An 18068-nucleotide genomic window follows, 5' to 3' on the forward strand; every position below is an offset into this window, starting at 1 on the left:
GACATATTCTATTCTATTCTATACCCCCACATCCTCCTCCCTCCCCCACATGTTTTCCCAACTGACCCTCAAAAATGTCGGTCATCTTGCAGATCTTGGAGAAGGAGCATCCGTTGCACCACTCGTATACAATGTCCATCATGTGGGGACGGAACGACTCCACGTACGTTTCTTCGTCAATCTCCAGCTTGGCTTCCTTGCTGACCCGCGCGATCCTCTTGGCTGTGTCCTGATGCACACACACACACGCACACACACACACACAACACAACACGTCATGTATGTTTACTTGCTATTCATGCTGTCTTTTTTCTTCTTTTTTTTTGTCTTTATTGTGATAAAATTGCTTGTGTGTTGCCTGAAATGGCTGTTGTGCTCTTCCCACCATGGAAAACCAGGATCTGGTGTTGGCAACTGAACGCCAGTGCCACGAAGTCTCTGTGCTTCTCTCTGCCCCTATCTCTTCTCTGTTCCTCACTGTCTTCTGTCCCTTTTCACTACTTTCTTTCATATTCATTTGCCTAAAAAAAAAAAAAAAATCTAACATAAAACAAAAAATTTAATGTGTGCGAAGAAATTTGAAATGATGTTTTTACATGCTTACAAAGAAAATTTTCCTTATTAAAAGAGGACATGATAAAAGTCTGAAATCTGATGGTTGTACACATTATGTAAATTTACAACAACAAAAAAAGAAATCAATATTACCTTCATTATATGTCCTCTTTTTTTCTTTTTCTTTTTCACATATTACACATGTTGTATGGTAAATTTTTATTTATTTTTTTTTTAAAGGAATAAAAAAAAAAAAGAAAAAAAAAGAAAAGAAGTCTCTACGCCTGTCTCTACCTGCATGAGGCGGAGAGGCCCGGAGAGCTCCTCTATCAGCTTGGGCATCTCGGAGGCACGCTCTTGGAAGACGAAGCAGCTGAGCAGAGCGCAGCACTGGGCGGGGCTCAGGTCGTTGAACACGTTGTTGAACAGCAGCTCTGTGATCACCAGTTCATCCCCACTGCACCGCACACGCACATACTGCAGGTTAGAGTATGAAACATACACACAGCACCACAGTCTTCACACACAGTCACTAAGTGACAGTCTTCACACAGTTACCTAAAGACAGTCTTAACAAAGAGTTACCCTAGACACAGTCTTTACCTAAAGACAGTCTTAACAGGACAGGAATGTCAGACCCCTGCCGGAGTCTGCACTAGTTGGGTCACGGTTAAGTATGTGTAATTAAAACAGAGTTACCTAGACAGTCTTTACCTAAAGACAGTCTTAACACACACACACACACAGAGTTACCTAGAGACATTCTTCACACGCACAGTTACCTAGACACAGTCTTCACACACACACACACAGTTACCTAGACACAGTCTTCACACGCACACAGAGTTACCTAGACACAGTCTTTATACACACACACAGTCACCTAGACACAGTCTTCACACACACAGTTACCTAGACACAGTCTTCACACACACACACACACACACACACACACACACACACACACAGAGTTACCTAGACACAGTCTTCACACACACACAGTTACCTAGACACAGTCTTCACACACACAGTTACCTAGACACAGTCTTCATACACACACACATTACCTAGAGACAGTCTTCACACACACACACACACACACACAGTTACCTAGACACAGTCTTCACACACACAGTTACCTAGACACAGTCTTCACACACACAGTTACCTAGACACAGTCTTCACACACAGTTACCGAGACACTGTCTTCAAACACACACAAATTACCTAGGGACAGTCTTCACACACACACACACACACACACACACACACACACACACACACACACACACACACAGTTACCCAGACACAGTCCTCACACACACAGAGTTACCTGGACACAGTCTTCACACACACACAGAGTTACCTAGACACAGTCTTCACACACACACAGTTACCTAGAGACAGTCTTACACACACACACACACACACACACACACACATACACAGAGTTACCTGGACACAGTCTTCACACACACACAGAGTTACCTAGACACAGTCTTCACACACACACAGTTACCTAGAGACAGTCTTCACACACACACACACTGAGTTACTGACTGATTGATTGATATGGATACTTATGTAGCATCTATCCTCGGTTGGAGACCAAGTTCAAGTGCTTTACAAACACGGTGTCATTTACACAACAGGCTGCCTACCTGGGTAGAGCCGACTGACGGCTGCCACTGTGCGCTCATCATTAATTTCCTTTGTCATTCAATCAGATTTCCGGCACACACACATACACACTCAGATATGTAACATTTTTTATGTTTATGACCGTTTTGTCTATTTACCCCGCCATGCTGGCAGCCATACTACATTTTCAGGGGTGTGCGTGCTGGGTATGCTCTTGTTTCCATAACCCACCATACGCTAACATGAATTACAGGATCTTCTAACGTGCGCATTTGATCTTCTGCGTGCGTATACAAACGAAGAGGGTTCAGGCACAAGCAGCTCTGCACATGTGTTGACCTGGGAAATTGGAAACATCTCCACCCTTTACCCACCAGGTGCCGTCACCGAGATTCAAACCCGGGATCCTCAGATTGAAACTCCAACGCTTTAACCACTCGGATATTGCGCCCGTTACCTAGACATAGTCTTCACACACACACACACACACAGTTACCTTGAGACAGCCCTCACACACACACACGGAGTTACCTAGACACAGTCTTCACACACATACACACAGTTACCTAGTCAGTCTTCACACACACATAGTTACCAAGACACAGTCTTCACACACACACACACACACAGTTACCTAGAAATCTCGCAGGCCACCCTGCCTTTGGTCTCAATGACGTCGGACGCTGTGGCATAACCAAGGCGACGCAGCACACGCTTCCGACACTTCAGTTCGTCCATCTGTAGCAGTGACTTCTTCTTCTTCAGTTCCAGGCGCAGTGCCTTCACCTCGTTGCCAAGCTGAAAGGCAAAACGATGCAATGAAGAAACAAAAAGCAAAAAAATTTCACACATGGCTGTTTACAGTGTCGGTAGATTTGAGTTCAATTCTTGCCACTGCTTAAAAAAAAGAGAAGAAAAAAAGGTTCACCCAGAGCAGAATGAACAAAAAGCAAAACCATATGCAGCTGTTGTGTTGGCAGCCTTCAGTTAAAATTCTGCCGGATACATTTCACCCAGCTTCTTAAACTTCACACTTCAGCAACCGTACTGACTTCTCACCCTTATAACTTTTAACTCACTCAGTACGGCCAGTCCTCTCTTCTGCTCTACACAGACCCCTCGGATGTCCAGTGGGTGTCTGAATGACCCAACCTTTAGCTTCCGTCGTCAGAACTGTGGTATTCTTTGTCAACATTCACCTCTTCAGTATAAGAGCGTTCCGCTTGCAATATTTTGATGATGGTAATTGGGATGAAACGCTGTTAACGTCGTCTCTTTCGCCATTCGTATGGAGAGAGTTAAACATCCCCCATTCACCCACATCATAATACAACCCAATCATTCACCCACACACGTACTTCCACCTAAACACCACATGCACGATCCCGGAGATACCCACCCACACACTGAAATTCACTGCACATCTGGCAAGTGGACTTTGTTTTTCTAGACACGTGAAAAGACAAGACAGTAAAACGTATCACCTACACCACCTCATGACACACAACTCACCTCTATCTTCTTCTCATAGGTGCTGTACAGCTCTTCCAACCTGGGGTCTTTGTGCAGTGCGTGCGTGTACAGCCTGTGCTCAAAGGCTTCCGTTTTCTGCACACACAGGACAAATGCAAATGCGAATACTTTATTCAATACAGGCCGTAGCCCCTCGTGAAGGGGTGTACATAAACATACAAGCCCATCACAGCCATACCAAAATAATTTTATACATTCATATCAATGGTCATGTCAAAAGAAATTGATGTTTAATTTCGTATCAAGACAATACATCATCTCTAAATTCAAATGCATTGTAGAAGAAAACTGACAAATTCCGAACATCACTCTCTCTCCCACACACAGGTCAAGAAACCAGGTGAGCAGGGGTCAGGGAGCAAGGATCATCAAACGACGAACACGCACAGCAAGTTCACACACTCCTTTTCTTTTTTTCTCTTCTGTGTTCGTGGGCTGCAACTCCCATGTTCATGCGTATGTATGTCACGGATGTTCAGTGCTGGCACTTTAGTTAGCCCAGCGAAAGTTCATGAACCCAGGAAGTAGGGCATGGATATAAATAAACGTGGCTGACAAACAGGCCGTGCCAGCGGCACTCGCTGTACGCTTGTTCAGCGGTAAATCTGCTTTGTTTCTTTCGCGCATCATCTTCCCGGATGGATTGGAAATAACGACAAAAGAAGTGGGTTTCTACAAAGAATGCAAAATGAGCTTTCTATTGACTCCAAACACAATATATTTTCTTACATAGCAATTGTTCCGGCAACGGTTGAAACATACATGAAGAAAGAGAAGAGAAGGTCAAGAAGAAACATGATCGCAAAAATCGTAAAATTTAAATCCCTCTCTAAGAAAACGTACGCTTATTACAATGAAATCGTAAAAATCACCAGAACATTTAGCATGCCTGCATGCAGATCAGCCCACCCTTTTGAGTTGTAGATTTTTTCTTGTCAGCACAAAAAGTGTTTAAATGAACACACTGTAGCATGGTGAGTGCAAGCAGCAGGGGCATGGAGAGCAGGGCGAGTGTAATCGCTGCAGGAAATGTGTGAATGCTGTGGAAGCGTGAGAAAAGTGGGGCAGGGGCTGCGGGGCCAAGTGAAACAAAGAAGGCAGTGTCCAGGTTTGGCACGCGGGGCCAGAAATACCGCGGAGTGTGGTGGGAAAGTCTGGCATTAAAAATAAGTTTGACCCCAGACGCTAGACGCTGCTCGGAAACTAAAGAGGTGGATTTTGTGCTCGGCTGAGCAGCCGTGATGTGTAGGGGTTCCAAGGGACTCTCGCATCATGTATCACAAAGTATGCTGTGTGGGCTGTACTTTTTCTCATAACTTTTTTTTTTTTTTTTTTTTTTAATACGTTTTTCCCCTTTTAGAGATATTAGATGGGAGGGAGGAGGGGGCGGAATTAAGAGGAAAAATGTACTCTTTCTATACACATGCACTCATTGTGTGTGTGTGTGTGTGTGTGTGTGTGTGTGTGTGTGTGTGTGTGTGTGTGTGTGTGCATGCTCTGTGTGTGTGTGTGTGTGTGTGTGTGTGTGTGTGTGTGTGCAGTGTGGTGTGCTGTGTGTGTGTGCAGTGTGGAGTGCTGTGTGTGTGCAGTGTGTGGTGTGCTATGTGTGTGTGCAGTGTGGTGAGCTGTGTGTGTGTGCAGTGTGTGTTGTGTGTGTGCAATGTGGTGTGCTGTGTGTGTGTGTGTGCAGTGTGTTGTGTGCTATGTGTGTGTGCAGTGTGGTGTGCTATGTGTGAGCAGTGTGTGGTGTGCTGTGTGTGTGTGCAGTGTGGTGTGCTATGTGTGTGTGCAGTGTGGTGTACTATGTGTGTGTGCAGTGTGTGGTGTGCTATGTGTGTGTGCAGTGTGGTGTGCTCTGTGTGTGTGCAGTGTGTGGTGTGCTATGTGTGTATGCAGTGTGGTGTGCTATGTGTGAGCAGTGTGTGGTGTGCTGTGTGTGTGTGTGCAGTGTGGTGTGCTATATGTGTGTGCAGTGTGGTGAGCTATGTGTATGTGCAGTGTGGTGTGCTATGTGTGTGTGCAGTGTGGTGTGTTCAGTGTGGTGTGCTCTGTGTGTGTGCAGTGTGTGGTGTGCTATGTGTGTGTGCAGCGTGGTGAGCTACGTGCGTGTGCAGTGTGTTGTGTTGTGTGTGTGCCATGTGATGTGCTGTGTGTGTGTGTGTGTGTGCAGTGTGGTGAGCTATGTGTGTGTGCAGTGTGGTGTGCAGTGTGTGTGCAGTGTGGTGTGCTGTGTGTGTGTGCAGTGTGGTGTGCTGTGTGTGTGTGTGTGCAGTGTGGTGAGCTATGTGTGTGTGTGCAGTGTGTGTGTGCAGTGTGGTGTGCTAGTGTGGTGTGCTAGTGTGGTGTGCAGTGTGGTGTGCTGTGTAGTGTGGTGTAAGTGTGGTGTGCTGTCTGTGTGCAGTGTGTGGTGTGCTAGTGTGTGTGTGCAGTGTGGTGTGCTGTGTGTGTGTGCAGTGTGGTGCAGTGTGGTGTGCTGTGTGGTGTGTGTGTGTGCAGTGTGGTGCGCTATGTGTGTGTGCAGTGAGGTGTGTTGTGTGTGTGCAATGTGGTGTGCTGTGTGTGTGCAGTGTGGTGTGCTATGTGTGTGTGCAGTGTGGTGAGCTATGTGTGTGTGCAGTGTGGTGAGCTATGTGTGAGCAGTGTGCGGTGTGCATGTGCAGTGTGGTGTGCTATGTGTGAGCAGTGTGTGGTGTGCTATGTGTGTGTGCAGTGTGGTGTGCTGTGTGTGTGTGCAGTGTGTGGTGTGCTATGTGTGTATGCAGTGTGGTGTGCTATGTGTGAGCAGTGTGTGGTGTGCTGTGTGTGTGTGTGCAGTGTGGTGTGCTATATGTGTGTGCAGTGTGGTGAGCTATGTGTATGTGCAGTGTGGTGTGCTATGTGTGTGTGCAGTGTGGTGTGTTCAGTGTGGTGTGCTCTGTGTGTGTGCAGTGTGTGGTGTGCTATGTGTGTATGCAGCGTGGTGAGCTACGTGCGTGTGCAGTGTGGTGTGTTGTGTGTGTGCCATGTGATGTGCTGTGTGTGTGTGTGTGTGCAGTGTGGTGAGCTATGTGTGTGTGCAGTGTGGTGTGCAGTGTGTGTGCAGTGTGGTGTGCTGTGTGTGTGTCCAGTGTGTGGTGTGCTATGTGTGTGTGCAGTGTGGTGTGCAGTGTGGTGTGCTATGTGTGTGTGCAGTGTGGTGTGCTGTGTGTGTGTGTAGTGTGGTGTGCTGTCTGTGTGTGTGTGCAGTGTGGTGTGCTATGTGTGTGTGTGCAGTGTGGTGTGCAGTGTGGTGTGCTGTGTGTGTGTGTGTGCAGTGTGGTGAGCTATGTGTGTGTGCAGTGAGGTGTGTTGTGTGTGTGCAATGTGGTGTGCTGTGTGTGTGCAGTGTGGTGTGCTATGTGTGTGTGCAGTGTGGTGAGCTATGTGTGAGCAGTGTGCGGTGTGCATGTGCAGTGTGGTGTGCTATGTGTGAGCAGTGTGTGGTGTGCTGTGTGTGTGTGCAGTGTGTGGTGTGCTATGTGTGTGTGCAGTGCGGTGAGCTATGTGTGTGTGCAGTGTGGTGTGCTATGTGTGAGCAGTGTGTGGTGTGCTATGTGTGTGCAGTGTGTGGTGTGCAGTGTGGTGTGCTATGTGTGTGCAGTGTGGTGTGCTATGTGTGTGCAGTGTGTGGTGTGCAGTGTGGAGTGCTGTGTGTGGCGTGTACCTTAATGGCTTCGTGCAGCCCCTTCTCCTTGATGCCCATGTCCTCTATAGGGTCCAGCAGGGGAACGCCATCAGGGAACCGCTTCTCCACCTCCTGGAACACCACATCCACCACCACATAATCACCATTATCTTCACCACCACATTGTCGCTATCTCTTCACTATCTCTTCACTACCACCATAATGTCGCAATCTCTTCACCACCACCACATTGTCGCAATCTCTTCACTTCACTACCACCACATTGTCACTATCTCTTCGCTACCACCACATCGTCACTATCTTCACCACATCATCACAATCACTTCACCATCACATCATCACTTTCTCCTCACCACCACCATCTCTTCACTACCACCATGTTGTCGCTATCTCTTCACTACCACCACATTTTCACCACATCATCACATCTTCACCACATCATCACAATCACTTCACCATCACATCATCACTTTCTCCTCACCACCACCACACTGTCGCAATATCTTCACTACGACCACATTGTCGCAATCTCTTCACTACCACCACTGTTGTAATCTCTTCACCACCGCCACATTGTCGCTATCTCTTCGCTACCACCACATCGTCACTATCTTCACATCTTCACCACATCGTCACTATCTTCACTACATCGTCACTACACCACATCATCACTATCTTAACCATCTTTAGGAGGAAGGTGGCAGAATGATTAAGACGCTCAGCTGCCAACACACTGAGTCCGTGAGGGTGTGGGTTTGAATCCCGCTCTCGCCCTTTCTCCCGTGCTTGACTGGAAAACCAAACTGAGTGTCTAGTCTATCGGATGAGATGATAAACTGAGGACCCGTGTGCAGCACGCACTTGGCGCACTGAAAAAGAACCCATGGCAACAAGAGTGTTGTTGTCCTCCAGCAAAATCATGTAAAAAGAAATCCACTCTCACAGCTACACAAATATGTAAAAGCATGCACTCAAGGCCTGACAAGCGCGCTGGCCTATAGCTGCTGACAGGCATCTGCCTAGCGGATGTGGTGTTGCATACATGGATGCGTCCGACTGAAAACTATCTTCACCACATTGTCACTATACCACATCGTCACTATCTTCACCACATCACTGCTATCTTCACCACCACATCATCACTATCTCTTCACCACCACCATATCATCACTATCTCTCTTCACCACCACATCGTCATCGCTATCTCTGAACTACCACCACATCATCACTATCTTCACCACATCGTAACTATTTTTTCACTACACTGTCATTATCTCTTCACCACCATATCATCACTATCTTCACCACGTCGCCGCTTTCTTCGACACATCGTCTGTATCTTCGGCATATCATCACTACCTTCATGATATCATCACTGTCTTCACCACATCATCACTATCTTGATCACCACATTGTCATTATCTCTCCAGAAACACATCATCACTATCTCCTCACTAACCACCACATCACCACTATCTTCACCATAACATCACTATTTTCACCACCACATTGCCACCGTCTTCACCACACCATCACCATCTTCACCACCACATCATTTCTATCTTCACTACATCATCTTTATCTTCTCCACATCGCCACTATCTTCACCACACAGTCACCATCTTCATCAACACATCATCTCTATCTTCACCACATCATCTCTATCTCCTCCACATTGCCACTATCTTTACCACACCATCACATCATCTCTATCTTCACCACATCATCTCTATCTTCTCCACATTGCCACTATCTTTACCACACCATCACCATCTTCACCACCACATCATCTCTATCTTCACCACATCATCTCTATCTTCTCCACATTGCCACTATCTTTACCACACCGTCACTATCTTCACCACCACATCGCCACTATCTTCACCACACCGTCACCATCTTCACCACCACATCGCCTCTATCCTCACCACATCATCTCTATCTTCTCCACATTGCCACTATCTTCACCACAACACTGTCACTATCTTTTCACCACCGGGTGACCACATCATCACTATCTTTTCACCATGATCACATCATCACTATCTTTTCACCACCGGGTGACCACATCATCACTATCTTTTCACCATGATCACATCACAATCTCTGCCAACACAACAGTCAGACAGGTGAACACCTGAAAACACAAAATGAACGAGTTTAAGAAAGCAAGTAAATAAAATGAATTAATCAACCGAAACCTAGCATGAATGTTTAGCTTCATCTATTTCAGTTATACAATGCACAGAGCAAGATTTCTCTTCAGCAGTCATCTTGGCTGGATCTCTCAGGACCAAAGGGTGATGACACGTTGCGCCAACACTGGCGAACATGCATGTGGCTTCGTGACCCAAAGTCTGAAATACATGTATGCAGCTGCAGGCAGGGCAGGGGCAGACGAAGCTGTTTCACCGATCTCGAGCAGCTTGCAGCAGCCTCCCTCAGATGTTTTTACTGCTTTTTTTTTTGTTTTGATTTGTTGTTGTTTTTCTTGTCAGGGCATGCCGGCTTCTTCTTCTATCAGCACTGGTCTCAAACTGCTAAGTTTTGAGGCTGAGTTTGTCATGAGGTGATCTTCGTACGGTACCCCTTCTACCAGGTGTCCCTGGCTGCGACTGCCATGCAGTTATACTGCACTTCACAAATCCTTTCGTAATTCTGCTTTGTGATCATTAATTACGCTGTTGGTTTCCTGTCGTATTTTCTTAAATATTTTAAAAGAATTTATTGTTGTTGTTGTTCAGCCAGTCACACCCCCCACCCCCACCCCCTTCCCCCTCTCCCAACAGGTGGGTGTAGGTAAAGGAGGTACCTGCAGAGACTTGAGGACACTGAGGCGGTGTTCCGAGGAGCGCAGGTCACTGGGGATGTAGAGACGGATGGCGCTCAGACTGTCTATCAGCTTCGTCAGCACCGGAACCACCTGGCAGGATGACATGAGAACTTCATCAACCACCGTTCCTTTCCTCATGTTTTGCGTGTATGCAAACATGTATGTTTTTGTATGCATAGTTTGCAACATCTATATTTTGCTTTGTATGTACTGCATAATGATGCACTGTTCCTTTCTTTTTAAACGAATATGTGTATGCAAACATGTATATTTTTGTACGTATAGTTTGCTACTTATATTGTACTTAGTATGTACTGCATAGTGATGTACTTAGTATGTACTGCATAATGATGCACTGTTCCTTTTTTTTTTGGTAATGAATGTGTGTATCCAAGCATGTATGTTTGTGTGTATCATTTGCTATCTACACATACAGTTTGCTATCTATATTGTACTTAGCATATACTGCATAATGATGTACTGTTCCTTTTTTTTTTTTTTTTTTGGTAATGAACGTGTGCATGCAAAAATGTATGCTTGTATGTGTACATATATAGCTTGCTATATCTATTGTACTTAGTATATACTGCATAATGATACATTGTCTTGTCATGGTTTGCAGTGTTTCTCATTAAGTTGGATGGTGTAACATAATGTGATGTATTCTTACAGGAACTATTGTACTGTAAAGTGCTTACAGAAAAATGTATTTGATTAGGGGCCGTATAAATGAAATTATCACTGACGTTCTCTTGTCACACAGCAACACAGCGTCATCATCACTTCCAACAATGCCGTTATAAAAATAGCGTTTTGTAAGTGATAATAAAAGCAATACTACATGTACAGAGCAGTTTCAAACATCTCAAAGTGCATTGCTACCTACATCTCCCCTTTCTCCCTCCTCCCTCCTGTACCTACATCTCCCCTTTCTCTCCCCCCTGTATCTACATCTCCCCTTTCTCTCCCCCCTGTACCTACATCTCCCCTTTCTCTCCCCCCTGTACCTACATCTCCCCTTTCTCTCCCCCCTGTATCTACATCTCCCCTTTCTCTCCCCCCGGTACCTACATCTCCTCTTTCTCCCCCCTGTATCTACATCTCCCCTTTCTCTCCCCCTTGTACCATCTCCCCTTTCTCTCCCCCACGTACCTACATCACCTCTTTTTCCCCCTGTACCTACATCTCCCCTTTCTCTCCCCCTGTACCTACATCTCCCCTTTCTCCCCCCCTCCCCTGTATCTACATCTCCCCTTTCTCTCCCCTCCCCTGTATCTACATCTCCCCTTTCTCTCCCCTCCCCTGTATCTACATCTCCCCTTTCTCTCCCCTCCCCTGTATCTACATCTCCCCTTTCTCTCCCCCCGGTACCTACATCTCCCCTTTCTCTCCCCCCTGTATCTAAATCTCCCCTTTCTCTCCCCCCTGTATCTACATCTCCCCTTTCTCTCCCCCCTGTACCTACATCTCCCCTTTCTCCCCCTGTACCTACATCTCCCCTTTCTCTCCCCCCTGTACCTACATCTCCCCTTTCTCTACCCCTGTATTTACATCTCCCCTTTCTCTCCCCCCTGTATCTACATCTCCCCTTTCTCTCCCCCCGGTACCTACATCTCCCCTTTCTCCCCCCTGTACCTACATCTCCCCTTTCTCTCCCCTCCCCTGTATTTACATCTCCCCTTTCTCTCCCCTGTATCTACATCTCCCCTTTCTCCCCCCTGTATCTACATCTCCCCTTTCTCTCCCCCCTGTATCTACATCTCCCCTTTCTCCCCCCTGTATCTACATCTCCCCTTTCTCTCCCCCCTGTACCTACATCTCCCCTTTCTCTCCCCCCTGTATCTACATCTCCTCTTTCTCCCCCGTGTATCTACATCTCCCCTTTCTCCCCCCTGTACCTACATCTCCCCTTTCTCTCCCCTGTACCTACATCTCCTCTTTCTCCCCCCCCCCTGTACCTACATCTCCTCTTTCTCCCCCCCCTGTACCTACATCTCCTCTTTCTCTCCCCCCTGTACCTACATCTCCCCTTTCTCCCCCCTGTACCTACATCTCCCCTTTCTCCCCCCTGTACCTACATCTCCCCTTTCTCCCCCCCGTACCTACATCTCCCCTTTCTCCCCCCTGTACCTACATCTCCCCTTTCTCCCCCCTGTACCTACATCTCCCCTTTCTCCCCCCCGTACCTACATCTCCCCTTTCTCCCCCCCGTACCTACATCTCCCCTTTCTCCCCCCCGTACCTACATCTCCTCTTTCTCTCCCCCCCTGTACCTACATCTCCTCTTTCTCCCCCCTGTACCTACATCTCCCCTTTCTCCCCCCCGTACCTACATCTCCTCTTTCTCTCCCCCCCTGTACCTACATCTCCTCTTTCTCTCCCCCCTGTACCTACATCTCCTCTTTCTCTCCCCCCCCCGTACCTACATCTCCTCTTTCTCTCCCCCCCTGTACCTACATCTCCTCTTTCTCTCCCCCCTGTACCTACATCTCCTCTTTCTCTCCCCCCCTGTACCTACATCTCCCCTTTCTCTCCCCCCCTGTATTTACATCTCCCATTTCTCTCCCATTTATCTCCCCCCCGTACCTACATCTCCCCTTTCTCCCCCCTGTACCTACATCTCCTCTTTCTCTCCCCCCCTGTACCTACATCTCCCCTTTCTCCCCCCTGTACCTACATCTCCCCTTTCTCCCCCCCGTACCTACATCTCCCCTTTCTCCCCCCCGTACCTACATCTCCTCTTTCTCTCCCCCCCTGTACCTACATCTCCCCTTTCTCTCCCCCCCTGTATTTACATCTCCCATTTCTCTCCCATTTATCTCCCCCCTGTACCTACATCTCCCCTTTCTCTCCCTCCCTGTATCTACATGTCCCCTTTCTCTCCCCCCCTGTATCTACATCTCCCCTTTCTCTCCCCCCGGTACCTACATCTCCTTTCTCCCCCCTGTATCTACATCTCCCCTTTCTCTCCCCCTTGTACCTACATCTCCCCTTTCTCTCCCCCTTGTACCTACATCTCCCCTTTCTCCCCCCTCCCTCCTGTACCTACATCTCCCCTTTCTCCCTCCTGTACCTACATCTCCTCTTTCTCCCCCGTGTACCTACATCTCCCCTTTCTCTCCCCTCTCCCCCTGTACCTACATCTCCCCTTTCTCTCCCCTGTACCTACATCTCCCCTTTCTCTCCCCTCTCCCCCTGTACCTACATCTCCCCTTTCTCTCCCCCCTGTACCTACATCTCCCCTTTCTCTCCCCCCTGTACCTACATCTCCCCTTTCTCTCCCCCCTGTATCTACATCTCCCCTTTCTCTCCCCCCTGTACCTACATCTCCCCTTTCTCTCCCCCCTGTACCTACATCTCCCCTTTCTCCCCCCCCTGTATCTACATCTCCCCTTTCTCTCCCCCTGTACCTACATCTCCTCTTTCTCCCCCCTGTACCTACATTTCCCCTTTCTCTCCCCCCGGTACCTACATCTCTTTCTCCCCCCTGTATCTACATCTCCCCTTTCTCTCCCCCCCCCACACCCCCTTTATCTACATCTCCCCTTTCTCTCCCACCCCCCACTGTACCTACATCTCCCCTTTCTCTCCCCCCTGTACCTACATCTCTTTCTCTCCCCCCTGTACCTACATCTCTTTCTCTCCCCCCTGTACCTACATCTCCCCTTTCTCCCCCTGTACTTGCATCTCCTGTCCACCTCCCTCAACACCCCTGTACCTGCATCTCCCCTTTCTCCCCCTTGGCGCAGGGCTTGAGGTGAGCAGTGCTGCGGCTGCGAGTGCTGTCCCTGCTCAGGTACAGCAACACCTCCACCACATACAGTGGGCCCGTCTCCTCTGTGGCCTGCACACACACGTACATACAGTCACACACACACACACATATAGTCATACACAACACACACTCGCACACACAGTGACACACACACTCACACACACAGTGACACACACACACACACACACAGTGACACACACACACACACACACACGCGGAGTGATGGCCTAGAGGTAACGCGTCCGCCTAGGAAGCGAGAGAATCTGAGCGCGCTGGTTCGAATCACGGCTCAGCCGCCGATATTTTCTCCCCCTCCACTAGACCTTGAGTGGTGGTCTGGACGCTAGTCATTCGGATGAGACGATAAACCGAGGTCCCGTCTGCAGCATGCACCTAGCGGACGTAAAAGAACCCACGGCAACAAAAGGGTTGTTCCTGGCAAAATTCTGTAGAAAAGTCCACTTCGATAGGAAAAACAAATAAAACTGCACGCAGGAAAAAATACAAAAAAATGGGTGGCGCTGTAGTGTAGCGACGCGCTCTCCCTGAGGAGAGCAGCCCGAATTTCACACAGAGAAATCTGTTGTGATAAAAAGAAATACAAATACAAATACACACACACACACAGAGTGACATACACATAAACACAACACAAACATATAGAATCTCAATCTCTCTCTCTCACACACACACACACACACACACACACACTCAGCCATATGCACACAACACACACACACAGTCATACACACACACACACATATATTCATATGCATACACACACACACATACTATGCAAAGTGACACACACATCACACACACTCAACCAAATAAATAGAAGTTGAAAAAAATTATTTAAAAAAAAAAAAAAAAAAATTACTCACACCACTCTGATCCACTTTCTTCTGGAAGTTGACCACAACACCCCAGCCAAAGTCATCCTCTTTGTTCTTCACCTGTCACACACATTTCATTGTTCATTCAACAGCCTCCTCCAGCTTTCCACGTTTGACGACCTACCACTTTGCAAAATGTTTCATTCAAAACATTCAGTGCAAGACTAACAAAGACTCTTTCATTCGCTTCAAATATAAGAATCAGCAAGCACTTGGGGAATCAAAATGTAACACTGACAGCCACCCACAACTTTAATTTCACACCAGAAAACGAAAGCAGTATGTGCTCTCGCTCTCTCTCTCACACACACATGCTTACACCCACAAACACATAAATGCACACAGCACCACACATAAATATGCACCACCAAACACGCAAACAAATGTGACCATGCACATTTCTAAGTCCTTATTCAGTTATTCTAAACCCTCCTCCACCATCCATACCCCGTCAGATCTTCCACCACCCAAGAAAAATCCTCCTAAGTAAGGAACAGTTTCACCTGTGCATCTCCCCTATTTTCTGCAACCAATATCCCCCTCATCCCCAATCCACAGGCTGCTTAACACTTTCACCGCCAAGCTCGCATTTATGCGTGGTAGGCGTGGTAGAGGACCCATGTCACTGAAAGGTGACCATTCACTGATCTGTTATACATGAACCTACTGCTCTTCATGTTTGGTGGTAGGATAGGCCATATTTTCTATACATCACAGGGGGAATCCCCAGCTACTACTCTTAGCCACTATCTTTTCTGTGTTTATACCACAAGGGAATTTTGTACTCTAAATTAACTGGCGGTGAAAGGGTTAATTAACCAAAGTCTGTGGAATTTAATACCAGAACAAAGTAGAAAATATAGGGGGGGGGTTTGTGTGTTTTTTTCAAATCAAGAGTATGGAAATCTGTACAGGAAAATCTATTAAAAAAAAAAAAAAAAAAAAAAAAAAAAAAAAAAACCATGCCAATATGGAAATGTGTATACAGAAATACTCCCATCCGACATCTTTCGCCAACACTTCTCCCAACCCTCGCACCCAGCTCCTTCCCATCAACCGCTTCCCTCCAACCCCTCCCCACCCACACCCACAGCCACCCTGACGAGCCTGCCAGGCTGCAGGAAGGGGAGGAGGTAGACAGGCTTCAGGATGTAGGCCCTTAGGTGATGCCCCACACTATACAGAAATACTCCTGTCCGATGACATTCGCCAACACTTGTCCCAACCCTCGTACCCAACCCCTCCCCATCCACACCCACACACTGCAGCACTACCCACCCTGATGAGTCTATATTGAAAAAAACAAAAACAAAAAAACAACAACAAAAAACCCACCAATATGAAAATCTGCGTACAGAAATACTCCCACCCAATGACATCCGCCAACACTTCTCCCAACCCTCGCATCCAACTCCATACCACCACCCCCTCCCCACCCACACCCACACACTGCAGCACTACCCACCCTGATGAGTCTATATTGGAAAAAAAAAACACCAAAAAAACCCCCCACCAATATAAAAATCTGCGCACAGAAATACTCCCACCCAATGACATCCGCTAACACTTCTCCCAACCCTCACATCCAACTCCATACCACCACCCCCTCCCCACCCACACCCACACACTGCAGCACTACCCACCCTGATGAGTCTATATTTGGAAAAAACAAAAACAAAAAAAAAACAACACCAATATAAAAATCTGTGTACAGAAATACTCCCACCCAATGACACCCGCCAACACTTCTCCCAACCCTCGCATCCAACCCCCCTCTCCCTACCCGCACCCACAGCCGCACACACCACCCACCCTGATAAGCCTGCCCGGCTGCAGGAAGGGGAGGAGGTAGACGGGCTTCAGGATGTAGGCCCTCAGGTCGCGCCCCAGGCTGTCCAGCTGCTGGCGGATGCGGAAGTAGGACGCCACCTGGTCCTCCTCTGCCACGCTCATCTTGTGGAGACGGTCTTCACTGCTCTTCAGCTCTGTGCACAGCACACAAAAAATAAAAATAAAACAAAACAAAATAAATTCATGTTATTTATTTTCATCCATTTATATCTTTCTTTTAATCTGCTTACTTTTATTTATTTATTTTTTTATCTATCTATTCATTTATCATTTTCATTACATATTAATTCTATTTTTTTCCCATTCATTTGTTTTATTATTTATTCATTGAGTTAAAGAACTTAAGTATCCATTTATTTGTTCATGCCCCCCCCCACCCCCCCACCCCCCCCTTTTTTTTTTTTCCTCAAGGCCTGACGAAGTGCGCTGAGTTACACACTGCTGGTCAGGCATCTGCTTAGCAGACATGGTTTTGCGTGTATGGATTTGTCTGAACATAATGATGCCTCCTTGAGTAACTGACTGAACTGCACAGCACACATACACACATGTAGAGAGTTGGGCTTGAGGTAATGCGTCTGGCTAGGAAGCCACAGAATCTGAGTGTACTGATTCGAATCCCACAGTCGCAGTATTTTCTCCCCCTCTAATAGACCTTCAGTGGTGGTCTGGACGCTAGTCATTCGGATGCAGCATGCACATAGCGCATGTAAAAGAACCCATGGCAACAAAAGGTTTACCCTGGCAAAATTCTGTATTAAAATCCACTTTGACAGGAAAACAAAGAAAATTACAGGCAGAAAATACAACCAAAAAAAAAAAAAAAAGGGAAACTGTCAGTGTAGCGATGCACTCTCCCTGGGGAGAGCAGCCTGAATTTCACACAGTGAAATCTGTAATGACAATTAAAAAAAACGAGTAATACAATACAATAAAGTAGAATACCATACAATACAGTGTAATACAAACACAACACACCATGTACAGACATATTGATGCATAAAACTAATACTAATGATACAACTACTACTACTACTATACAAATGATAAAAGAGTAATACAATACAACACAACACAATACAATACAACACAATATAAAACAGCAGGCACTGACTCTCCAGCAGGTCGGGGATGGCGGCGTAGTTCTGGAACTGGTAGAAGGACCTCTCCAGCATGTACTCTGGGTTGATCTCCTCCACACGCAGCAGGTTCAGCACCATGTTGTACGTCAGGTGGAACGCAGAGTTCAGGGGGTCCGGGGAGCCCTGGCACACACACACACACACACACACAATCATAATAATCAATCATAACAATGTG

The 18068-nt window shown here is 47.0% G+C and overlaps 1 protein-coding gene across 1 annotated transcript in view; it reads right to left on the bottom strand.

The window, feature by feature from the left end:
- The window catches only part of LOC143295521 (exosome RNA helicase MTR4-like), a 41244-nt gene that overhangs the window by 3800 nt on the left and 19376 nt on the right, over positions 1-18068 (bottom strand). Inside the window, exons 15-24 of the mRNA XM_076607251.1 lie at positions 17863-18013; positions 16710-16882; positions 14886-14957; positions 13945-14070; positions 10206-10316; positions 7412-7504; positions 3709-3804; positions 2831-2994; positions 850-1012; positions 67-229 (exon numbers count right to left, since the gene is read on the bottom strand). Coding sequence (XP_076463366.1) covers positions 67-229; positions 850-1012; positions 2831-2994; positions 3709-3804; positions 7412-7504; positions 10206-10316; positions 13945-14070; positions 14886-14957; positions 16710-16882; positions 17863-18013 — 1312 coding nt within the window. The remainder of the gene's footprint in view (positions 1-66; positions 230-849; positions 1013-2830; positions 2995-3708; positions 3805-7411; positions 7505-10205; positions 10317-13944; positions 14071-14885; positions 14958-16709; positions 16883-17862; positions 18014-18068) is intronic.

This window comes from Babylonia areolata, chromosome 20, assembly GCF_041734735.1.
Source record: "Babylonia areolata isolate BAREFJ2019XMU chromosome 20, ASM4173473v1, whole genome shotgun sequence".
Lineage (NCBI taxonomy): Eukaryota > Metazoa > Mollusca > Gastropoda > Neogastropoda > Buccinidae > Babylonia > Babylonia areolata.